The 26,214-nt window shown below is 37.0% G+C and overlaps 1 protein-coding gene across 1 annotated transcript in view; it reads left to right on the plus strand.

Moving 5' to 3' along the window:
* The first annotated feature begins 261 nt into the window (after window positions 1–261).
* The window catches only part of CCDC138 (coiled-coil domain containing 138), a 30,872-nt gene continuing 4,919 nt past the window's right edge, over window positions 262–26,214 (plus strand). The window contains exons 1-13 of the mRNA XM_063150346.1: window positions 262–510; window positions 2,290–2,350; window positions 3,028–3,106; window positions 3,833–3,948; window positions 4,610–4,794; window positions 5,788–5,946; window positions 7,097–7,216; window positions 8,634–8,711; window positions 8,790–8,900; window positions 11,059–11,214; window positions 11,950–12,066; window positions 13,134–13,326; window positions 15,600–15,776. Coding sequence (XP_063006416.1) covers window positions 262–510; window positions 2,290–2,350; window positions 3,028–3,106; window positions 3,833–3,948; window positions 4,610–4,794; window positions 5,788–5,946; window positions 7,097–7,216; window positions 8,634–8,711; window positions 8,790–8,900; window positions 11,059–11,214; window positions 11,950–12,066; window positions 13,134–13,326; window positions 15,600–15,776 — 1,801 coding nt within the window. The remainder of the gene's footprint in view (window positions 511–2,289; window positions 2,351–3,027; window positions 3,107–3,832; window positions 3,949–4,609; window positions 4,795–5,787; window positions 5,947–7,096; window positions 7,217–8,633; window positions 8,712–8,789; window positions 8,901–11,058; window positions 11,215–11,949; window positions 12,067–13,133; window positions 13,327–15,599; window positions 15,777–26,214) is intronic.

Below are 26,214 nucleotides of genomic sequence, written 5' to 3' on the forward strand. Positions count from 1 at the left end.
GTGTTTAAGAGGGTGGCACTGAATGGTCCAGTTGCCAGGGTACTGTTCGGTCGCGGGTCGGACGCGCAGTACCAGGGTGAGGAGGAGCGCTGTGTTTGATAATGATGATGATGATGACGATGCTGTGTGCCCGCCCCGCCGGGCCCATGGCGGCGGCTCCCCCTGCCCTGCCCGGCTGTGCCCGCCCGGGCCGGCCCCGCCCGCGGCCCCGAGTGCGCCTGCGCGGCTCGTGGCGGTTGGTTCGAGCGCGGCGGTGCCGCCATGGCGGGCCCGGGGCCCGGCCGCTCCGCCCCGGCGCTGCAGCGGCGCTGCCCGCAGGGGCCCGCGGGGGTGAGACGGGGCCGGGGCGGGGGCCCGCGGGGAGGAGGAGGCGGCACAGAAAAGCCATGTCTTCCTCGCCGCGTCCCTGGAGTGTTCGGAGAGATGGAGGGTGGGGGGCCTGTCCGCTGCCTCGGGGTCCATTGTGAGCGCCGTGCTGCCGCTACCCGGGCAGTGCGGGACCAAAGTGGGGTTTGAGCAGAGCTGAGGACCTTACGGGCTCCTGCTGCTCCTGTCCCTGACCCCGCGCCGAGGTGCTGAAGAGTCGTCTGTGTCTGAGCAGGACGTTTCGCTGGAAATTGCAATTCTAGCTTCTATGCGGTACCAAGGCACAGTTTAGCTATGCAGGTTTTGCCTAAGAGCTGGTCCCTGCCAGCTGAGTGTGAAAATATGTGAATCCTCTTAGGAGTATATTAACCTTGTATGAAATATAAATAATAAGAAAAATTAGTTATCTTTTTTTTTTTTTATTGCCCCAGTAATGGACAGCCTTACTTAGAATGCATTAGATGTGTTGTGATTTTTCTGTTGTTGTTTTTTGGGTTTTCTTTGTTTATCTTAGTGATTAGCTCTGTTGTCAGAGAGTGGGAAATTGTTCCATATCTAGTCAATCAGGAATCAAACCCATGGTTTATTAGAGACTGCTGCAGTGACCAGACGGTAATTTTGGTGGGTATCAGTCCCTTGCCAAGGTATGGCAGTGTTATTTTACACCCGAGAAGGCTGGATTCTTTGCACTCAAATGAATGAAGGAACTGTATTGTGGTTCCTTTCTTTTTATTACTTGTGCTGACAAGTCAAAACTGATCTGCCTAAGAATTCAGCAGCAAAGACCCTTCACCCATGATGGTGTTTCAAAAGCCTTTGATATTCAGTAGAAGGAATGCATGCTGGCCAGGCACCTTTATTTTGCCTGAATTTTGCTTATCTTTCAGTGAAACAAATTTTTGCTGTTGTTTTTGTGCATCTGTATTCCCTGGGTCAAATGATTCCAGTGTGTCTGGGGATAAAAGGCCTTAAGTGCTCAGACTCATCCTGCAAGGGGAAGTAATATAGAGGAGTAATCCCCCCAAGCAACCAAAGACTGGGGAGATTGCAATTGAGTTAGGTACGTAGTTGGATTGGGATACTGAGTTAGTCCTGGGAACCATCAATGAATACAAAACCCAGCCTTTTTTTTCTTAGTATCATGCCAGTTTAGGATCAGGAGCCATCTCAAATGTGATGTGGAGATTTTGATCTAAAATCAGGCTGTATGTGCCCTTAGTTCCTGCTGAAGGATTTGCAACTTGAATAGCATTTGATCTAGATTCTCTGGGGAATTTTTCTTGGGGAGTATTTGAACTACAGAACTCTACCTTAAAGAAAAGTAATTTTAAAAACTTATTTTTAGAAGACTCTTACTGAGACCTTAATGCTTGCAAGGAAGAAATGTTACATGTGTTTGTGTGTTTTGTTATTTCATTAAAAAGTGGTCATTCGAGGGTAGGAAAATACAGCAGTTGGTCACTTGATCTAGAACATAGCAGAGAGATGCAGTGAAACATGTAAGAACATGAGAGCTGCCTTGAGTCTGATATTTTGTAATATACATTTAATTGATTTTGGTTGTGGCATAAAATATCTGTCATTCACTTTTTTAGTATGTACTTATAAATTAGTAAGAAAAAGAAGAGCAGGAAACTTTGGCATAAAAAGCCTAGATATGAAGGTAGATGGCACTCTTTCCATTATTACCTAATTCTACTTTCATGCCTTTATTTTGTATTACTGTCTTCATAGTGCTTTATAGTTTCTCAAACATTTTAACATAGAACACTAAAAGTATTTTGTTATTAGATTGTAGAGAATATATTTGCTTCTTTATGTTAATATGAGGACCATTTACATTTATGTATTTAGAAAATCCCCCTGCCTTTTCAAAGCCAATTATTTATAGTAAGAATGCAAGGGTTTTGTGCTTTCTTATAGGATTGCCTCTCAGGATCATTGCATACCAAATGTAAAAGCAGAAGCTCCCTAGTTTACAAAGGTAATACCAAGCAATGGTGCTTTGATATCTTTTACAGGGAAAACATATACTAAAGCTGCATTGTTCCCAAATTTATTTAGTTTTGTATTTTCTCATTTTAAATAGATAGATAATCTTGATCAGGGCGTTGTGATACCTGGGAGCCAACCTGGGAATTATGACAAGTAAAGAGTGCAAAGGATGTTTTGGAGCAATGGTTCACAGCCTGTTTGTCTTTAAGTCCTGCTTGAGTTAGTTGTAGCAGTTTACTTCATAATGCATGTGTTTAGCTTTAATTTAAAGATACATAAATGTTTAATATCTAGAACGCATTTGGTCTCTTTCAGAAACTGGAGCATGGAGACAGCTGGTTATTTGTCAGATTTCAGTGACAGAAAAATTTCTATAGGCAGACAAGCTCTAAAATTTCAGAAAGACAAATCGTGTGAAAGCTAAATAATTCTTACTATGCCTTAAGCTGTTGTAATTAAGTTCATAATTCATTGGGCTGCATCAATGGTGGTTTTGGTTCTTAAACCTACATGGACTACATGGCAAGTCCTTCTAATAAGTCCTTATTGATTTCTTAATGTCAGCTTCTCAAATGTGAAATACAATTGTTGCAATTTTATATATTTCAGGTGTCTCTGACAGCTCACTGAAAAATATAACTATTTCTTTATCAAATTGTTCCTTAGAGTCAGAATTTACTGAAGCTGGAAGAGAGAAGAGCATCAGACCTAGTGATTTCCAGAAAAGTTCAAAAAACTGTGATTGGTAGGAGGCGTTTTTATTTCTCCTTTATTTTTATTCCTCATAAAAGCAGAGATAAAACAGATGTATTTGGACAGTGTAAAAGTTGCTTTAAGCTTCTTGTTTTCTTGCTAAGTAAAGAACTGCTTGTAGCTAATTTATGCAATCCATGAGGATGCTGATTTTGATGAGGAATATTGTTTCACTTTCTAATCTAATCTGTGTATGTTGGAATTGCTAAGGGAATACAGGAATGACATGAACTTAACTAGGTGATAAAAAATTAACTAGGAGGAAAGTGAATAGCCCAGACTGATAAACAGATTTATGTTTATTTAGAGATAATTCAATTCCAAATGCCCGGAAATCTCTTTTAAGGGCTATTTTACACCAAATAGGAAAATACAGCTTAAAAAGGGGAGTTGTATTTTTAGTTCTCTGGGAATTTGGTGGTTTGTGGTAAGAGGAGAGTGCTGGTTTTACCTGTTACTTAAATGTGCTTACAGTGTGAAAAGCCTAGTTATTGTAACAACTTTTAAGTCAGCAACATGTAATTTCTGTGGTTGAGATTTGTGAGTAACAATGCCTTTCATCCAAATGATTTAATTCTCCTATTTGTTATCAGTAAAATATCAAAGTCTTACATTAAGCAATGTTTGCCTTTTTATACAGACTTGTTTCAGTCTCTGTTATGTATCATGTTAGAAAGGAATTGAGTAATTTAAAGTTAGTGCTCTTTTGTACTTTTAGTTTTGATGATGAGCAAGATTATTTTTGTGGTTCAAGTGGTCTAGACATAGAAGAAGACAGCATTATTTGCTCTGAAACTGATGCAATTCAAAATGCCGCTATATACACGGGAGCAGGTAATAAAAATTTAATTTTACACATTCTTACAACTCTCTGTGAAGTATAACATGTAACTTTAAAAACTTCCTAGTAAATGTATTTCTATTCAGTTCAGAAATACACTAGTCACCTAAAATGTATTTTAATATGGGGATTTTATCTTTCACATGAGTACTTTCTTTAGAATTATTTTAGGAGGTTCAGACATACTTGAAGCAATACTAACGTTATTTTCTCATGTGGCATCCAGTAATTTCTTAAGTCTTGTCCTGTTTACTTAGATGTCACCCTAAGGTCTAATCAGCAGCAGATCACTTACCTGAAGCCCCTACAAAAATAATAGGAGATTTTGGTGACATGATTCAGTCTGTGCACAGATTCCATACAGATATCTCTGGGATTTCTATATTGCAGTGGAGGGCTTAGTTTTACTTAAAAAACTGTTGATTCTTGGTCAGTTTGAATAAATCATGGAACAAGAACTTGGATCAAATCTCTGTAATTCTTTAGATTACTTTCACATTCTTTAGATTATTTTCACATTTCACATACATCTCTCTCTGTACTTGTAACTCTGAGTTCCTAGAACACATTTTTGCTGGTTTAGTACAACAATCATATCAATATTTAGCTAGGTCTGATTTTTTAATGTAAAATGCATTTTTATCCTGTCCACAGGCCTCACTTTACCTTCTAATTTGGCTGCAAATAACCAAGAAAATATGGACCAAATTAGCAACCATGGTTTGTTAAAGAAAATTGTGCATGGAACTGGTGCTCAGGCATGCAATAGGCAAGGTTTAATACCACCTCACATCAGTCAGATTTATGATGAATTATTGGTCATACATCAGAAGCTCCAGGTAGGAACTGGAATCACCTTCAGATTTTTGTTGAATATTGCTATGAATATTCTCACTTTTGAGAAAGAAATTGGAAATTACTTATATAGTAAGACTTACTTATATATTAAGCTATTATTTTTTACTACTACTTTGTATTAATCACAGTTACTTAAATTCTAAATCTGTTTCTCTATCTTCCTCTTCCCCTAGATTAATTCAGTGATTCAGTAATGATGCTTTGACTTGAATTTTGGGTAGACCAGGTAGATGGGTAGGTGGGCAGATTCAGCTTGAGGGAGCTGGAACCCAGTGTTTCTACATCCAAGACTGTCTCCTGACACACTGTATATGTAGAGGGAAGCACTCACAACCATTGCTTCTCTTGAGAACATTTGAAACTCTCCTGACTCAAGGCATTCCAAAATGCTGTCTTCGTGGCCTCCTCCAAATCCCACCAGCTTATCTCCAGGTTTAGGCTACTAATAGAAGAACCTCCTGTATGGTTTTACTCTGTAATAGTTCCTAAGCTTCTGCTGGATTCCCTGCCATAATTGTCTTTTCCAATATATGAGATAAAAATAATTTTGTATATCTTTTTTTCTTCACCGCTTTTTCAGGGATGCTTCTCACTAGTTGAAGAAACAGTATCATTAATCTAGTGTTCAGCGCAGACAGTCACATCAGACTCTGTTCTATCTTACAGTTAATACCATTATCCAAATATTTTGAAAGCAAAAGCCAAAGTTTAATTTTCTGGAGCATTAATGTAGAGTTGAATTTTGCGTTTTGGGAGGCTGAGCAATTCCAATGCACATGGAGGTCTTTGGGTTAATGTGGGAGGAAACTGAGCAGAGGTGGCTGCCAGGATACTTTGTATTAATAAGCTCTTGTGTATCTATAATTTCACAAAGAGCTAAGCATATTTCTGGGATAAAATTTTAAATTCAGCGTAATTTGGGAACACTTCACATGGGTTTTAAAGTAGCTTAACATTTTTTTTTCTTGATACAGAAAGAAAGTTCAGCACAGCAGGAGTATGCTCTGCAGCTGCAGAAACGAGAGCGTTGTCTAACAGAACAAGAAACATTGTTTTTTCAACACGAAGCAGCTTTGGCTAAAATAAGAGGTGTTGAGGAAGAAGTTCACACAAAAATTGCAGCTATAAAAGAGGTGAAATAATATATTTAATGGTAGATATTGCTCTATATGCCCTTGAACTAATTTGTAGTTACCTGAAGCCACCACGTTTGCTGTAAATCCTGCTTATTTCTTTGAAGTCCTTGAAGTCCCTAAAGGAAAGATTTAAATTAAAAGTACTGAACAATATTGCTAGAATTTTTGTATGACTTCTGTTTCAGAAGGGTGCATTTACTTGTCTGATGTGTAGTACATTTTCCAGTTACAAGTCAGAAAAATGAGGTAATTTTTTTTGTAAAATAGTGAAAGCTATGTGACTCTTATTAGAGAAAAAATGTGGTCTATCTGTAATTGTAAGTTAAATGAGTATCTTTGCATTAGCTGTAGTTGTAGTGGATTTCCTTGGGAATGCTTTAAGACACATTGAGATCTTCTGATATAGCACCTATTGCAGAGAGTACTAGCAAACAGAGATTCAAAAAGTTTGGAGGAAGACCAGCCTAACTTTGGGGGGTGGAAAGAAAGAGTAGTGAAGAAGAGTGAATTCATGGAAGGAGAGAAATGAAAGCTAGAATATTTTCAGTAAAATAAAACCTTGCTATTTTACCAAATCTGAGGTACTTAAATTGAAGGTCCAGAGAAGATTAAATATAAAACAAATTTCAGGTGTAAGAGATGAACAGCAGTGGATATGCAGGTTTCATAATTCATATGTTTGTCTTGTAAACCAGACCCCCAGTCTCTACAAGGCATAGGGTTAGTTTCTCACTCTGTGTGATTCAGAGTAAGCAAAGCCAGAAACATGAGTTGAAACTCCAAAACACGGTCGCAACTTTTTGTAAATATTTGGAAGAGTGAGTTGTAAGTAAAAGCTTTGTCATTAATTTTAGTTCATAAACCCATCCCACATCTGAATTGTTTGAGAAATATACATATATTTAGTTGATCTGGGTAGAATAGGGAGCAATAGGAGCTATAGGCTGTGCATGTTGCTCTCAGTTTCTGTATAGATCCTTAATAGGCAGTACAGAGATTGTTTTTCTCCCTGCTGACTAAACATGTAAATTTGGACATGAAGAAATTCATATTAGAACGTTTGTCCAACTCTTAACACTTACCTGGAACTTATTGTTTCTTGAATAGTCTCTTTTAAAACATGTTCTTAAATTTGATATTTCTACAGCAACATGAGGCAGAAGTTAAGCAGCTGACAGAAGCCTTGAGAGAGATAACTAAAGAAAATAGGAGGCTGAAGTCATCATATGACAGCTTGAGGGATGTGAATGACTCTTTAAGAAAGCAGGTAAACTTTATTATTTCCTGTCATAAATAATTCTACAAGTTACAGTCAACAAATATTTGAGCAGCTTGAGTTGGCAAAATTGCTTACCTTTTGTTTCTCTAAGTCAAGAATTGTATGAATGACTGAAAATATATTTCTCACCTGTTTCTAGTACTTGCAATTTAGCCTTTCTGGTCTTTTACACTATACAAAGAAGTAGGATTTATACCGACTCACTAGCTACAGCTAATTGTTAGGAAGGGAAAGTCCATTGAGAATGGATGGAGAGAAAGTATTTTATTCCATTTTATAATGGAATCCACCCTGTGCAGATTTCTTGTGCCAAATTGCTATGCTGATTCTACTAAATAAAAAGTAGAATGATTTTTTCTAACTTCATGTTTGGTCAGTATTTTCAGTTATTTTTGCATATTTTAATGAAGGCAGTATTTTCTCAATTTGTAAACTAGAATGGTGTGTTTCATAGTAATGCATAGAGTAGGAATTTGCCTCACTTGACTTTTAAGTCTGATCTAAAATGGTGATACACAAATTAACTAAATTGTTTGAGCATTGTTTATTCATTGACCTAATTAATGTTCTGATAAATCTGAATACAGTAAAAATCTACAATAGAGTCTTATTCTTTCCCTTTAGAGGGTCAGACCTAACTCTCAGGATGCTGATAGTTCTGATGCAACCCATCTGTCTTGTTATTTCCTCTCACTATAAAATCTTTGCATTTCTGTGCAAACTGAAGGCTTCTGTGATGATCATGCTGTTAATTGCTGTATGGAGAAAGTATGGGTTTTGTTTATTTAAATAGAGGTTGCAGTTTTCCTGATCTTTTCTCACCAAGCAAACTGGTTTTTTAGCATGGTCAGCAACCACCTTCCCCATTAACAAGACTATGATTAACATTCTTGAATTTGTGCATTTTTGTCACTTCTTCATGACAAGTAATCAAATGTGAAGTGCATGTATATCTAAGAGTGCCATTGTAGTGCTTATTCTTCCCCTGCACTCTGACAGATTGGACTGCAGAGATACTGCTGCTGTCTTATTTATCCTGGAATTTATCCTTATTTATCTTATCACCACAGAGGTGATAAGAGTCTAACACCTGGGAACTATTCAAAAGCTGTCTGGACATAGCAGCCAGACACAAGCACTAAACTGACACTTCTTCCTAGCCCAGCTTGAGCTGGGGGTTGGACCAGGTGTCTTCCAGAGGTGCTCTCAAATCTCAACCAGTCTATGATTCTGTAATTTGTTGAGGGAAGTGAATGATGATTTTGTTTCTATCACTTTTCATGATAATAAGAAAAAACTTAAATAATTTAGCTGCTCAGCAAAATTAAGTTACTTCAGTGTGATAATTAAGTCAAGGTGTGAGTTTTGAATTTACAGTTAGTTTAATATTTTTTCCTTCTTTCAGTTAAGTGATGTAACTGAGTTGAACAAGAAGTTGGAAGGTCAAGCACGAAAAGCAAAAGCTCGTTTAGAAAATCTACAAGTAAGGTTTGTTCTTACATGTACCTGCTTTTATAATAGGTAGCCAGTGAAATATAATTCATTGTTATATTTTGTTTAGAGGAAGCATGAATTTTCAAAGGTATGGAAATCTAATGATTTGTGTCAAGTGATGAAAGAAGGCAAACCTGTGAAACAGGAAAAAGTGATGGCAAAATCAAGAACTGCTACGGTAAGAATTAAGACGAAGTCTTGAATGTTTTCATTTGGAAGATATTAGACAGTGTAATGTTTTCTCTGCATCTGCTAGAAATTGCCAAATGTAGCATTTTATGAGGTACATTAAGAGGAGAAACAGATTGTACTGGGGGAAAACCCACACTTAACAAAGAGTTAACTTTGTTGCTAAAAATATGTCTTGCATTTCATATTGCTTATGTGTATGTGTATATTTTTCTTTATATGGCAAGTTTTCCTCCTCAGATCATGTTATCTTTCATCTGCCAATTAGAATTATAACCTGCATCCACTGTCACAGGTTTCTTTTGCTGCATCAGAACACATCTTAGACTCATTCTGGTTACTGCTACAGTACAGCAGTATCCTTATGAGTAACACAGGTAAAAAGTAGTCTTTCAGAAGTATCCAATAAAGAACCTTAATCTTCTAAACCAAAAGTGGTATGCTGCTATTATTTTTTGGAGAAATAATCTTTAGTGGAGGATTGAGATTAACTGCAGTGTTATTCACAGTTCCAAAACAATCACCTTTTTTCCTTAAAAAAACCTTCTTACATCACTTAATGAAAATCTTTCGGTCTCCATGTTGTCCCATTTATGGTATTACTTTGCCAACATCTCCCAGCTGGTTATGCTTTTTTTTCCAGCTAGAGGTAAACTGTGAAATGAGAAAGATATTCACACCACCCTATCTAATTGATCTACAGTGAATGTGCTGTCCACATATAGCTGTCCACATATAGCAAACAAATTCTCTCCATATAGGTTTTAGCATACTTCGTTGCACATGAAATACAAATAGTATCAGTTCTGAGTGAAGAGGAAAAGAGTTATCTGAAGGTAGATAGAAGAAAAGTTTTGATGTCTTTAGGGAATTGTTCATGCAGTCTGTCTTCAGGGATCTCTGGATTTCTTTTGTAGAGTATTTAATTGCAATGTAGTAGAGCCAAGATGAGAGTTTCATTAAATCTTTGTTCTTTTTTTAAACAATACTAGTTACCCAGTTAAATTATCAACAGTGGATTGCATGAAATGAAACAAAGTAGGTCTAGTATATTGAAATAAGAATTTCCCACACCCTTTAAAGTGAAGGACTTTAAAGACTTGTTTTCTCCTGTATTTCATTTGTCCAGAATTATAAAGTGTAGTGATTCTGTATGAATTTTTTGCAAGCTGTTTTACTACCATTTAATCAAGTACAAAATAAATTATGGGCATATGTTTTTCACACCAAGGAATCATCACTATAGGTGTTTGTTTTGCACTGGGGAGCGAAGTGTGAGAGAAAGAGAAAGAAACACTGCAGGGTTCCTTCTGGATCTTTGTAAGAAAGGCTGACAACAAATGGATTCATTAAATGGCTATTAAAATAAGGCAGAGTAAGAGGAGGAATATGGGGAGTGAGCAAATCTTGTGTCCCTTTAGATGCTGGGAATATTGTGTTTGTGCAGCATCAAATGGAGCCCTGGTGGACTTTGCCCAGGGCGTGTTGAGCAGAGCCTGTCCATTGAAAAAAGCCCCTCCTTTTTGGCCACTCAACATATATATCATTTTCCATATCTTGCAAGAAAACAACCCTGTTCATGAAGGACGTCCATGGGAGAAGAACTTGTTGCCCTTTTAGACAAGGCCAAGGCCAGGCAGGATCAGCAGTAGCAAGAGGGAGCTGCCTCAGTTTACCCTGCAGCCAAGCACAGGATAGACTGTGCAGGTGGTTATCTGTGCAGCACAGCACAGGCTGCCCTGCTCGAGTTACCTGTGGTGTGGGTCTCTGACTTCTTGATGTTCAGGGGTCTCCCAGACAGGACTGTCACCCTCCCACCTTTGATCTGCCTACAGTTTACCTTTCCCAGAGATGCTGTAAGGTACAGTTCCATTCATGCTATACAGGCTTCTCAAACCCTAGGTACCAGGGCAGCAGAGCACACATGGCCTGTTCAAGATCACTGTCTGCTTGAATGCATTTTCCACAAGCCCACACTACAGTAACTCACCTCTCAGATTTTATCAGGCATAAAATTCTCATCCTTTCTATTATGCATAATATTTCATAGCTAATGTACTGTCATGTATTTCAGTCTGTTACTATTTTAGCTTAGAAAATGCATTAAATTGAAAGCTAAAATATCTGATGATGTGAATATATTACAGCTACCATTGAATTCACAAGTCTATGAGCTCTTAACTTATCTTATGGATTGGATCTCTGACCAGCATCTTAGCAAAATAAAAACACAAGAAGAGAGTCATAAACCTAGGGTTACCCAGAGCTCAAAGAACTTCTGTACTCAGGAAAAGTGTATGAAGGTAAAGGGGTTTGGATTGTTTGGGTTTTTTGCATGTGTCAATATTTTCAGATTTCACTGTGTTTTAAATGATTCTGAGAGTATAACAGGTCATCATGTAATTAAAACAAAATAATTGTTAGTAAGTCAGTATTCTGCAGCAGTGAGATATAATAGATAATTTTTCATTTGTAAAGCATACAGATAATTTTTAATAAAAAGTGATATCCTGTCTCAACCTAAGAGCTTCAGCATTTTATTTCAAGTGACTTCTGTGAGGTGATAGCTTGTCTTTGTGTTTTATGTGTGATGCATTGTTTTACGGAGATCAACAGGTCAAATTTAAAATAATTTTATGCCTATTTAAATACTAAAATTTCAATTTATCACAAATAAAAGGTGATACTATGCTGTATTTCAACACCTCTATTGTTTTTTCTTGTGGTACCAAGATATAGAAATCAGTGAGGTGTTCAGCAAATTCATTTTGTTGTATTTATTTATTATATAAAAGATCTGTATTCAGTGTGATTGGATTTATATGAGATTAAGCTCACATGTATCTCCACTCCCACATGTAAACCTATGTAAAATTTAACACCTGTGTATGCATATAATTCTGGTGGCTGTACTGGATCTGCCCAGAAATATTTGCATATGTAATCTGATAAACTCCAAGAGAAAGTTAGGAGGTTTGTTTGTTTTTAGAGAATAGTTCATATACTGCATGTAATTCTGTTTTTGTATATTTTTGCAGCTTTTGCCTATAGCTGCTGAGCAACTCCAGTGGATGCCATATGTGAATCCTAAACTGCACGTGTCTGTGATTAAATTTATTTACTGGTCTATAAGACAGTTAGACACTGATACACAGGTAAAGCAAGTAGTCATCATGTAGTATATTAAAAAAAATCATGGAAGATATTAATGGATTTTACAAATTAAATACATAGGAAAATTGGATATTTTCAGGTAGCATATAGGAAAGAAACTGTTGTCTTTGTAAAACATAAATTCATAGTGTTGACCACAGAAAGTGGCAAATGAAAAATAAATTCATCTACAAGTTAAATTTAAATTTCGCACTGTATATTTAAATGTAGTTTCCCTATGTATGTGATTTCTTTTGTGATGTCTAAGCACATCTGAAGTTCTATTTTTGCATATGTATTAACAAAGCTTGCACTAGAGAAGGCAATTATTTCATAGTGTGTCATTTATGGGAATGAGATTTGTTGAACGTGATGGAAGTGAGTGGCAAAGCAGTGAAGAAATTTTGGTTTTTCTGTCCTCTGCTTGGTGTCTAACCACAAGACATTCCTTGCTCTTTTTGACCAGACTGCCATAAGAAAATATTTGGCAATATAATAAAGAAAAAGACAGTTGTACTGTAAAGACCCAGCAGAGTGCTGTCAATGTTCAAATGCTAGAAACTTTGTAAATATCCTCAGTTTAAATTCAATACAGTAGTAAGATGTTTGGTGTAGTTCTAATAAGTGACTATATTTTAAACATATTGTGAGATTTGATTCTGTGGAAATATTTCTATAGAGTTTATGATGAAAATCTAGTACATGTTACCTCTACAGTGTTTTCCAGCTTCATATTTAGACCTTGATTCTTTACATGCTTTTAAAGGATATAACTTCAGGCAAGCTTACAAAATTGATTTAACTGAAACAGCTTTTTCTGGAACCAGAGGCAACTTAAATAACATCAGAGTATCCAGGACCCTCACTAATTAGTCTCTTGCTGAAGTGTGTGTTGATAAGGCACCATGTTAATATTGTTCAACAGCTTTTGAAACAAAGCAGTATCTCCTGTACTGATTATATTCCTGTACATGGTCAAAGCATTTGCAGTTTAGTGTTTAATTGCATGGAGAACATATGTATGTCAAGTTGTAATGTTTGCACTAACCACATGCACTGTTTGAAGCAGCACACAGCAATGAGATCAACTATGAGGAGACTTGGTGAAGATATCTTCAAAGGCATAGTGAGTAAGGGAAACCCACAGAGTTCTTCTGAACAGCCTACAGAAAGTAAATCAAAGTCAGCAGCTTTCTTCAAGAGTTTATGTATGCCTCTGAGGTTTCTGTCGACTTTGATTGTGCTTAAAACAGTGAAACAAGGTAGGTCAGGATTTTTTTTACATTAATTTATCTATTTCAGTCAGATGCCTGGACTAAAAGCATTTTAATGATACTGTGGAGTCTATTATGCTTTATTAGTGAAAAGTGATTTTACTTGGGTATTTTGAAGCAAAATATAATAGTATAAATCTTGCTGTTATTCATTTTATGTTAGAATTTGTGTTTTTGTCAGTATGATGACTTGACAAGTCAGCATTTCTGAAGAGGGGGAGAAGATAAAGGTTTCAAAGTAGACACTGTGAGATTACACTAATCAGATTGTGTCTGAACAGCGTGAGAAAAGATGTGAAAAATACAACTCAAAGAATAAGAACTCTTCTCTCAGCTGATTTTTTAACTGCTGCCTTCAGTTTTAATGTCTTATCTTTCTTCAGGAGAAAAAGGGAACAAGGTGTTGCAGATCCTTTTTTATGGAAGTCAGACAGAAAAGTAAATATCATTAAGAGCAGGTGTAAGATGTGATTGCTGCTTACCTGCAGCAACTCAGCAGTACTGTGTGTCTGCATAACTGGGGCTTTCTGCAAGAATAAATTTTACAAGGATAGCATAAGAACAAACATCTCTATCACCCTTTTCCAACTCTTTGTGGTATCAACCACTTATTTTCCCTTTTCAAAGACAATCTAAAAGCATGGATCATTTTGATAGCAAGTAATTTTTTAGTGGAGTTACAACTGAGCAATCTAACCTAACCTCAGAGAAGGTTCTGCTTTTGACAGGAAGGTTGGACTAGATGCCAACTTGAATTATTCCTGTTTCCACTTTTGCTATCATTTTTCCTCAGAATGGTTTGTATTTTAAAATATCTTTACAAGTAACACGTTTCTTTTGTCAGTAACATGAAGAGATTGATACAGGTTACAGAGATACTAATTTTCAAGGTACTCCTGAAATACCATGCAAAAATGTCAAATGTTTTTTAGTCTCTTCCATGAAATATGTTAGGTTTTGGGGCAATTCTTAGACAGCAGAGATCCACGTCACAAAATTGCTACTATCTGTGGTTCCCTGATTGACACAAAACAGGAATGCCACATATTTTAAATGCATAGATAATGAATAGAGTTTTTATTCATAGAAGTTGTGCTTCTGGTTTAGATGTTTAAGCAGATTAGTGTGTTTTTATGCTTAATGACCTGTGCAATATTTATATTGTGAGTATTTATAGTTAATACTCACAGGAATAAAACATTGTGGAAGACCATCCTGACATCATTTATGAACTAACACAGTGTTCCAGCTGTTGGAGGGAACTATTTCAGTCAACATATTTTGGTGAAGCATGATAATTAGTCTCAAATTGATACTCACATTCTAGGAATGTTTGATAAAAACAATGCAAGAAGAATTGAAATAAAAATGTAGTCATTGCAGAGACTGATTTTCCCTAAGCAGATGAACACTCCTGATTAGAATGAATCAGTTTCGCTTTTCATGGTTGCTTTGTACTGCTGGCTGCTGTAACACAGAAAATATGATCTGTTGTTAAACATATGTCAGATATCACTGTGTATGAATTATATGAATTTTGATCACTCTGACCACATGGCACTAATGGTGTGGTGATAAAATAGCAGATTTTGTTGGAACATATGTCCTCATTCCTTCAAAATGTCAGTATCCAGCAGATGGCACCGTAGTTAAACTTATGCAGTAGGATAACTTGTTTCCTTCTGCTTGATTTTCTGTGCTCCAGATGATCAATGCAATACCAAGATACTGAGGAAGATTTGACAGCAGGAAGTTAAGAAAATAGATTGGTTCACTTAATCTGCATCCTTTGTATAATTTCTCAAAATGGATGAGAATATAAAATGTTTATACTGAAATATACAGCTTTTTAGAGAAGGAATGGGAGTAGTTGCTCTCATGAAAATAATTGCTCTCACTCAGACAAATCAGCCACTGACTCCCTTAATAGAGGTTTCCCAGATGTTGAAACCAACATTGTCTCAAACTATGCAAGTTTGTATTTTTTTTTTCCTCTTTAACAAAATATTTGCAGGACTTTACATTTGTAAGTATATTTTTCTTAAATATATGAATTGTAGATAATCTTTTTCTCCACATACAATGGATTGTTAAGGAATAAAAGTAGGCAGAGGGCATCTTCAAATAAAAAGTAAATTTAGTATTTTCAGCTGTTTAACTTTTAAATGTGTATCTGACATGGTAGCTGTCAGATAGTTGTTCACATGGCTTAATGAGACAAGGATTATAGAAGTTTTATTGCCTGTATTTGGTATTTTCAGTGGATTACCTGGCTCAGGCATTTGAGTCCCTTCGTGCAGACTTGAAGACAGATGAAGGGAAGGCCTTATTTTTGGAATACCAATGTGTGCCTGTTGTATTAAGTCACCTAAAAGTATCCAGTACAAGTCTGCTTTCCAGGGCTCTTGATGGATTACTTCAGATGACCATGGAATCTGGTAAATGTGGGTAATTACAAAAAAAAATATCATTATGAAAACAGGAGAGGAAAGCATACAAACAATGGACAAGCATATGAAAATACAGTGTAAAAGCTGTATAGTCTAATGTACTATTAGCAATTCTTTGTACATTCAGTAAAGACATAAAATGTATTTCTGAATTGTCCGTCTTTTTCTGAGTCATCTTGTGTTTTCCTCTCCCTCTCAGCCACTGTTTTGTATTTCATCTTGGTTACTTTCTTATTTCTTGCTGTGAAATTTTGTAGCTATTTTTGGTTGGGTTTCAGTTTATTCCACTGTATTACCTTGCTGATATTTTTCTTTGAAGTCTGGCTGTGCCAGGGAACCCAAATCATGAAAACCTGCCAGAAGGTGGAGATAAAAAATAGGTTCTATTTTAATTCTCTTCCTAGTTTGGATGACCAGCTAACCCCCAATCATTTTTCAATTTCTAGGGTTTGGAAATGGTATTTCTAGATGAGATGTTTATGTTTTGCTGAATTTTACTGTGCTTTGGCCCTAGAAAAGCATTAGTAATCTTATTTGCCACAGCATTTCTCCAGGTGATACAGGTAAGGATCAATTGATAACCACCTGGATGAGCATGAAGGTAGTGACACATTCCAATGCCATGTTGAATAAACCTTGTGGGTTTTTTTAAGATAAAATCACTCACTGCCTTTAAGAACAGAATTGTATGTTGTTTTGGAAGTATTTTTTATTATACATTGTACTAGTGAAATACAAAATATGTTTGACTTGGGATGGAATGTTGAGTAAAAAGCAGTTTTGTAGCAACCTAAGTTCAAAAATATTTAACTAGAGTTCTGTTCTTCCTTTTTCTGACCAGGTAATGAATGCAGTTTTACACTATTCTTCCTAGTAGTCATAACTGTGATTGGGAAGGAATTAATTGAATGCACAAAGGTAACCATCTAAGCAAGATGGACAGTGTTTGGTGTTTCTTTGGGTAATGACTGTGACGGTACATCTTCTGTTACCTTGCAGTGGTCATTCTGATACGCTAGGTGCCTGCAGTTTGAAGAATAATGAAGATATATTGTGAGACTCAAATTTTGCTTGCTTGCTTCTCAGAGAAGTTGTATTTATGTAAAATCAGGGAAGGAAGAGTACTATGTAATTAAATTGACATTTGATTGAAAATTATTTCTTGGCAGCTGGATATAAAGATTATATTATGTAGACCTCTTTTGTAGAATAAATTTCCAATACACAAATTAGGCATGGTCTGCTCTTTTCCAATACATAGTGTTTTGCAAGAAATTTTTAACAATGAGAAATAGTGTTGCTGATGGGAAATTGGGATTTCATTCCTTTGTAAGCTTCCAATTAAAAAGTCATTAAAGACAAACTTTGGGAGGCAGCAGTGACTATTCAGAAGAGAGCTCTCTGTGTTAGAGTAAAACAGAAATTCATGCTCAGTGTTAAAGCTGTATTCATGTGCAGCTCTAAATATGAAGACTTAGGTAGTGGCTCTTTACTAAAATATGGAGTCATATTACCCAAAAAGACAGCATCCAGTCAACAGGAGGCAAAGTCTAGACTTCTATTTTTTTATGTAATATGTACCATCCTAGGCATTCTCTCAATTTGTTGCAGTAATTTTCTGGCTCTGTGGGAGTGTTACAATACTCTTGCTCAAAAATAATACCATTAGAGATTAAGCTATTGGAAATTAAATTGAAAAACAGGCCATTGGAAATTTTTCTAGCATATGATTTTCTATAACTTTGTTTTTTAAGGTTATTTTTTTATGGGATGTTTTTACAGATTCGAATCTCAGTTGTCCAGGCTGAAAAATGTGAATCAGATATGAAATAACTACTGTGTTGCAGTACTACTCCCTGTAACTGCATGTACCTTTTTTTTTATAATAAGCAATGAATGCTAATGTTTCTGTGCAGTCCAAGCTTAGCTGAGGTCTTCAGGTAGGTTCTTTCCCCTGTAAGAAATTATTTTTCTCATGTTCCAGAAATGAAGCCTAGGTTTCCCTCATATACTGAGGATAATTACTTAAGCTGCATGTGAGGAATCCCAGAATCATAGAATGTGCTGAGCTGGAAGGGACCCATCAGGAGCATCAAGCCTGGCGTTGTGCAGGACACCCCAAGAGTCACACCCTGTTCTCCAGACTGTTGTGCAAAGCTTCTTGAATTCAGACAGCCTTCATGCTGTGATCTCTTCCCTGAGGAGCCTCTTCCAGTGTTCAACCACCCTCTCCATGGATATCCAACCTAAGCCTCCCCTGACTCAGCTTCATGTCATGTCCTCAGTTTCTCACACTGCTCATGAGAGTGACGAGATCGTGTCTGCCCCTCCTCTTCCCTCTGTGGGGATATTGCTGACTGCAAGGGGGACTCCCCTCAGTCCCCCCCAGGCTGAACAGACCAAGTGACCTCAGCAGCTCCTCATACAGCTTCCTCTCTTTGTCATCCTCATGGCCTTGCTTTGGACACTCTCTCATACTTTAATGACTTCTGTATATTTTATTCCCAAAACTGCCCCCAGCACTCGAGGTGAGGCCTCCCCAGCTCAGAGCAGAGCAGGACAATCCCCTCCCTTGCCCAGCTGGCCATGCTGTCCCTGATGCCCCCGCGACAGGGCTGGCCCTCCTGGCTGCCAGGGCCCTGCTGGCTCATGTTCACTTTTCTGCTAACCAGGACCCCCAGGTCCCTTTCCTCAGTGCTGCTCTCCAGCCTCTCATTCCCCTGTCTGTCTGTACATCCAGGGTTGCCCCTTCTTAAGTGCAGAATCTGACACTTCACAGTGTTAAACTTCATATGGTTGGTGATTGTCCAGCTCTCTAACTTGTTGAGGTCTCTCTGAAGGTACCTACTAGTCTAAGACAGGTATTTCTCTTGATGGAAGCTAGAATGAGAGTCTCCAGTACTGCTTAAGCAGATTTGGGATTGTTTTGCATGTTCTTAACATTTTGGATCAGTATCATTATTTGGCTTCATAGTATGTCTGGTACAGTGGGTTCAAAATTCAGGTTTCCCTTGCAAGTTCACACAACACTGATGGTGCTTCACTTACTGAAAATATGATGTGAAATGCAACAGCTGAGGCATTAGTATCATCTTTTTTCTCTCTCTGTACAAGACCTTAATGGCAAATTAAAATTAATAGTCTCACTGCTGTGGATGTTACTGGCAGACAGCCTTTCATACAGTCCATCTCCAGGAGTTTAGCATAACAAGCTGTGAGAGTCCTGACACCAACATTTCAATGAGAAACGATAGAGGACTGAAAGGTGACATACCTCAGTACTTTTTTCTCTTTCTACATCTCCTCTGTACAGAGAGGTAGATAACACCTGGAGTGTACCTATCCAGCTGAGCCACTTGTGGAATTCTGTGAAGAAATGTTTAAGACTTTTGGTACCCTTAGGAAGCTAATTTCTATGTGCTTCTTGAAACTTGCATCAAGTTTAGCTGCACTCTTATTTTCTTGACATCTGTGAGTTTCCATGCCATTGTAGAATTCTAAAAAACTAATCCCACTTTCTAATCCCCTAATATAGTGGGATAGCCCTGGCTGAATACCAGGTGCCCACCAAACCACTCTGAAACTCCCCTCCTCAGCAAAACAGGGAAAAGAAAATAAGATTGAAGAAATAAATTTTGGGTCAAGATAAAGGCAGTTTATTAAAGCAAAAGCAAAGTCCACACATGGAACCAAAGAAACCAAAAGATCCCATCAGTAGATAGTGTCTGACCACTTCCTGGGAAGTGGGGCTTCAGCATGCATAGAGTTTGCTCCAGAAGACATGTCATAAATAAGGAATGCCCCCTTCCCCTCTCATGCCTTCCTCCTCCTCTCTTCCCTTGGCTTGTGTTGCTGAGCTGATGCCATATGGTATGGGAGTCACTCTGGCTCAGCTGCTCTGCCTGTGTCCCCTCCCAGGACCTTGCCCAACCCCTCCCGGTGAGGGGGAATTTACAGAGACAGCGTTGGCACTGTGCTGGCACTGCTTAGCAGTGGCCAAGGACTGGTGTGTTACCAGCACCTTTCTAGCTCCCCATACAAAGCACAGCACTTTGAGGGCTGCTGTGAAGAAAATTAGCTCTTGTCTCAACCAGACCAGTACACCCAATCATTAACATATTTGGAATTGTAACAGTGTGAGTGATATACAGAATATATATATGTGTGTGGTATAAATATATATATATATGCTGATCTTGTTTGCCTCACCTCTTTTACACAAATCTTAGGGCCTAAGGAAGAGAAAAATGTTCTACTGATCATTGTTTTTGTCATATACAAACTCATTCATAGCTGGACCAAAGGCTGACTTTTAAAAATCAGGGGAGAAAAAAGTTGAGCCTAGTATATTCCTCAGGGCATAAGAGTGAGAGGAGCTGCTGAAGATGTTATGCAGAAATTCAGAGAGTTTACTTTGTGTCAAAAGAGCTTCAGTTTCAGTTTACTTTTATACTCTCATAGTGTCGGGGTTTTTTCCATATTCCAGTACTTCTGTGAATTCTGTTCATTACTTTTACTGTTTGTAGATTTGAGGAACAAAATTTTGCAGCTGTGTTTTGTAAGCTGGTCCTTACCTAACCACTTGCATTTTGTTAGCAAATTGCTTATTTTTACCTTTTCTAGAAAGTTAATAAGCAACTGAAATGAAATGTAGGCGATTCTTATGATAAACAATATAATTCTAAAGAATTTATATTTCATGTTGTTTATATGATGGAGATTTTTTTTTTTTTTTCAGATGAACTCAGTGGCCTAAGTTGCAGTCTGGTTAGTTTAGTCAGCTCCCTTTAGGGGAAGTAATAGGTTGCTTCTGAATTCTAAATGTGGGAGTGAACAGCTTGTTTTGAATGTGATAGTAGAAAATCAACTCTACAAAGATATTTTATCTCTTTCCTCTTATTATATTCTGCTAATGTTTTTGTTTAAAACTGTACATAATGGTGTATAAATTGGTTTAGCTATATTTTTACTGTAGCTATCTCATTGGTTCCTTTCTTGTTCCATGGTCAGACAGGAGGACTGTCAGTTCAGTTACATCCTTTTCAATTTCTTTTTTGTGCTCCGTACCCATTGCCAGTATTTCAATCCATATTTGTTTTCTGTAGGATGCCAACCTTTCCCTTGCTACAAAGATTGACTGATGAAAGCAGAGTCAAGGGATCAAGTCCTGCCGTGTTATTTTAGTCATGGTGCTCTTTTCCTTGAATCTGAGGCTTCAGATGAGTGCCATAACATTCAGCTTGATCCTTCTTTTGGTCTATGAATCTAATGAGTGGTCTATAAAGGCATCTTCCTTGCTTTTCATTTTAGGAAAAGGATAAGACATCTATTCCTGCTCATTTAATAAGGAAGAAAGATTTCAGTACCACAGCTTTTGAAGGTTTCCTTACTTAAGTTAAGGAAAACAAGCTACCAGGCCATGGTGTTCAGTTTTTAGTCCCATCTCTAAGCTATGACCCTTGTGAAGACAGATCTAAAACCAAAATCTTCTCTGTTAGAATTGTCATAGAAAGTAGGTTTAATATCTTGTTAAATACTGAATGGCTTGTGATTGATTTCCACAAATGCAGAGTGCTCTGACTGCCTTTGAAATTTTGAGAGCAAAACATTAACTTCTACATGCCAAAGTTTCAGTTTAGTCAAATGGCATATAATTGCTTAACAAAGCTCTTACCATTTCCCATTAAAATTACTATGAAAATTAATGTTTGATAATTAAAGTAATTGTTACTTCTAATTATCCAGATTGTTATAGTATGAAACAGTGGCTTCCAGGGCATCTTTATACCCCAAAGTTCCCTCCCTAAGAATACAAATTTCTTTCCTCAGCAGACCTTGTTTCTAGAACAGTACTTGCAGCACACTTTTCAAGAGAATTCCTGGATACCAGACTTGAAACATTTTCTGGAAACAATATAGTAATAAGTAGCATGACCTCATCAAGAAAATTTGTTCTGTGGGTGTTGAAGAACATCACATCATTGGTATTAAATCACTTTGTAGCTGAATACTTGTCATATGCAATCTTGTTCAATAATGTTCTTCCTGTCTTCTCACACATCTTACTGTGTTTATTTTAAACTTGTAAATCAGTTTAAAGGGTTTCAAATGATGTAGTGAGTTTATATTCACCTATCAAAAATACCATTGTTAACTGCAGTCTGGTTCATGCCTGATTTGGAAACTGTTGACAGAGAGCTCCCTGCCTCGGTTTCACATTTTGCACTTTTATACAAAGACATCATGTGTCTTAAATTCCTCCTGCAGTGGTATCTGACTGTATCAGGTAGATTAGTACATTCCCCTTTTCCAACTTTAGGTTCATTCAATGAAATCAAAACTTACCTTCTGACTGGACATTACAAAACACTGGCATTTGCTTTAAATAAAACTTAAATGTACTTTGTCTTCAGGCTTGTTTCTGTTTTGCAGAGAGTATATTTTATATGTGTGTACTTATTCACAAATCAAAATGAGAGCACCTTAAAAAAAAAAGTCTCAAAATGATGCTCTCAAGTTTACTGTAAGTTATGGCACATTCTGGTAGGGCTTACGTGTGATTTCTTAGCCATATTGACATAACTGAAGAATTCTAATAACGGCAAAAATAAGCTGTATTTACATATTCACTGAACCTTGCTTATAGTTTTAATTTTTTTTGGGGAAGAAAATATTATGGTCATGGATAACCAAGTCTGTAGTCTCAGTCCAGATGTAGTCTCATAGGGAAGTTAATGAAGCCAGTGAAGATAGAAGGATTTTCTCCATAGTAAGAAGCTGTGTTTATTTAAATGTAAACTGGAGTCTTCTTACATTGACCATCTATAGGACACTTTTTTCCTTTTTGCTGGAATGCTTCTGTAACTGATCCTGGGAATTCTACAACATGCACTGTTCTGTGGGTATTTCTAAAATGTCAATGGTCAGAATTTGCCAAGAAAACTCAAACCTACCCCTTTATGTTTCCTTTTGAGTCTTAGCATTTTGAGACTTTACAGACTACATGCAGTGTGGCATGGAGTAAAAAATGCTCATATGCCTAAACAGATTAAAATTCAACATTTTCCAGCATATTATCTTTACTGGTAACTTTGCAGGATTGCAGCTTTTCAAGTGAGTTTTTTCTGCAGCACTGGAAGGATAGAAATGTCAAGTTGGTGAATATTGTACTAAGATAGGGTTCCCCTGACCTGTGTGAAAAGCAGATGTGAAATTGTCCTGAGGACTTGTGTTTTGAAGCTATAGTGATAGAAATGATTTACAGCTTACATGGCATGAACACTGAAATACAAATCATTTGAAAGGAAATCCTTCCTCTATTATCCTATCTTACCTTTGTAATTTTTATTTATTCTTCTGAAAACAGTGGATAATTGTGTTGGATTAATAAATGTTTTAGTTTAATATTTTAACCACAGATAAGGATCTCTAACTCTGTTAAATGCAGACTAGATAATGCTAGGACCCACCTATATGTGCTGAAAGCGAGCAAGTACACCAAAATTTTGCACACATTTTTGTTAATTCAATTAAAATTTATATTTAATACTTTGATTTTGATGAAATTAATTTAGTATGAAGTACCCCTCTCTAATAACAAATAACATCTGTGTCATTATTTTCTCCCTCTTCTAATACAAATCATGTAATAGTTAGCCATTCTGAATTTTGGACCCCTGTCTCATCTACTCCAAAACAATAAATAGAAGGAGCCATTAAATATAAAGTTATGTAGAGCCAAGTAGCTATTTCAGAAGTAAAAGTTCACTGTCCATTTTGGATAATAACATGGTTCTTAAGCAGTGTATCAATTTGAAGGTAGATGTGAATGTTAACTTTTGAAAATTATTTTATGTTAAAAAGAGTTGTTTATATCAGTATTTGGATATACACATCCCCTTTCCAGTCAGTTTAAGTTATGAAATCTTTAGAACACTGAAGTTTATTCACGTAAGATCTTGTTTGCTCTTATTTACTAAACTTGCATATTTTTAATAAAAACTTTACAATTTAATCTTTTTCCATAAAATTATTTAAGTAGGAAGAATATTTTTATACATATTTTGTTTTGTATTTGACTGTTAGAACTATTGTACTTTTTAGCCAGCTTTTTTTGGAACAATGTCATAATTGATATAATTCCATAATGAAAGGCTTTCCTTGGAAATGGAAATTTAAAATTGTATAATTTGAGTAATGTCTGTGCATTGTCAGAGTTCAGACTTTATATACCCTCTCACTTTAATGTTACAGAACTACAGGTGATGCTTTTATGCTAAGGTTTTCTTAGCATTTGTGTTTGGAACAAAGCTCCTTCGGGTGTGTGCTGAGAGAGTTGTGATTCTTTCTGTGATTCTGGTATTTCATTGAGCCTTTTCTGGCTTCTTGAACAAAGAAACCCATAGTAGTGTACAACTGCAATTTAAAATGCTACCTAGGTTATTTGTAAAATGTTTTTTTCTCTCTGTCAGGCCTTGTCAGATTCAGTCTTTAATGGTAAGGCCGTGTTGATTGCTCAAATACAAGCTGAGTTCAATCAGCACAGCAAAAGCTTTCATCCTCTGATGATCAAATCCATCCTTTGATCCACTGATCATCAGTGATTTTCCAGGAAAATTGTATGTTGATTTTTAGTATATCAACTTCATGCTTCTGCTATTCTAGCAAGTAAGATAATTCTGATTTCCATGTATTTTATACCTGCTGCATTCTAAGTAGGCAGTTCCAGCATGGAATTTTATTAGACTATTCCTATCTTTATACCATAGTCATTAACTAGTACACCAGATAAGCACAATTGAAAAAATCAGTGTTTAAAACTGAAGTTCATTTTTAGTGAATTCCTTACAGAGCACACCTGCCAGCCATTCTACTAACCCCCATTTTCTGCAATAGAATATCACGTGTTGCTTTCTCAAATGGCATTGACATTTAGATTAGTTATAACTGCTGTAAGCATTTATTTACCAGACAAAAATACCTGACTATTCTGCCTCAACAACTGGAATTCCTATACACATACTTACAGAAAAACCTATTGTACATTTTATTTTCTTTTTTATTTCTCAGCTTTAGTTCCTGAAAGGCACATATATTCAGTTTTCCGTTTTTTGGTCCAAATTAAATAAATCCATTGCATTGACTGTTCTCTCTTTGCAAAGTGTTGCTTCCTGACTTGTTTTTTACCAATTGGGGGGTTTTTTACTTGTATTTTTACCCCCCAAACAGTGCCCTCTTCCACACATTGAGCAGCCAGTTTTTTCAGGAGAATGCTGTGAGAAACAGGGTTTTAGTGAAGTCCAGGTAAATCATATCCACAGTCTTTTCCTCATCCACCAAGCAGGTTACTTGGCTGTGGATGGAGATGAAGGTTGGTCAAGCAGGACCTGCCTTTCATAAATCCATGTGTGTGCTGGCTGGGCCTGATCCCTGCACATGCCATGTGGGGACACTCAGAATGAGCTGCTCCATGACCTTCCCTGGCACCAAGGTTGGGCTGACAGGCCTCTGAATTGTCCTTCTGGCCCTTCTGGTAGATGAGTGTCACAGTTGCCAGGCTCCAGGTATCCAGGCCTTTCCCCATGAACCAGAACTGCTGGTAAATGATGGAATGTGGCTTGGTGAGCATTTCCCACTGACTTCCTCAATACCTTGTGGTGGATCCCATCTGGTCCCAGAGGCTTGTCTGTGTGTCTGAGTGGTGCATCAGGTCGCTGACCATTTCCCCTTGGATTATGGGAGCCTCCTTCTGCTCCCTATCCCTGCCTTCCAGCTCAGGAGGCTGGATACCAGGAAAACAACTGGTGTTGTTATTAAGGACTGAGGCAGTGAAGGCATTGGGTAGTCTTTTCCTCATCCTTTGCTATGTTTCCAGTAAAGGGTGGTGATACTCTTGGTGGGGAGACCCTGCTGCATCACTCACTTGCATTGCTAAGATGCATTCTCTTTTCTCCCAGCAGATCCTCCTGCAATTAGAAAATGAGGCAAAACTGGCATCGGTAATTTGTTGAAACATGAACTTAGAGTTGTCATTTTATTTCCTGAAGTGACATAGCTTTAGGTATGAAAACAGAATTTTCTGGGTAACTATAGCTGGTGAGATTTTATGCTGTGTGACTGATTACTTTGAGGGTAAATTTCATATGAATCCTGTCAACAATGATAAATTGCTTATTGTTCGTTGCAGTCTACCAATCAGGCCAAGTTAATGCAACTACAGCACGCTCTAATGTTTTAAGGATACCACTGGAGGCTTTTGCAGATTATTTTAAATTGTGACAAAGTCCTGTCAGGATAAATTCCAATTATATTTTTCTAAAATAGTTAAAAGCAAAATCTATGCAGAATCTAAGCCACCAAAATATTTAAAAATGTGAAGCTTATTATTTTTAGTTAATCAGCTAGAGATGCATTTAAATTACATATT

This window comes from Melospiza melodia, chromosome 2, assembly GCF_035770615.1.
Source record: "Melospiza melodia melodia isolate bMelMel2 chromosome 2, bMelMel2.pri, whole genome shotgun sequence".
NCBI classification, from domain to species: Eukaryota; Metazoa; Chordata; class Aves; order Passeriformes; family Passerellidae; genus Melospiza; species Melospiza melodia.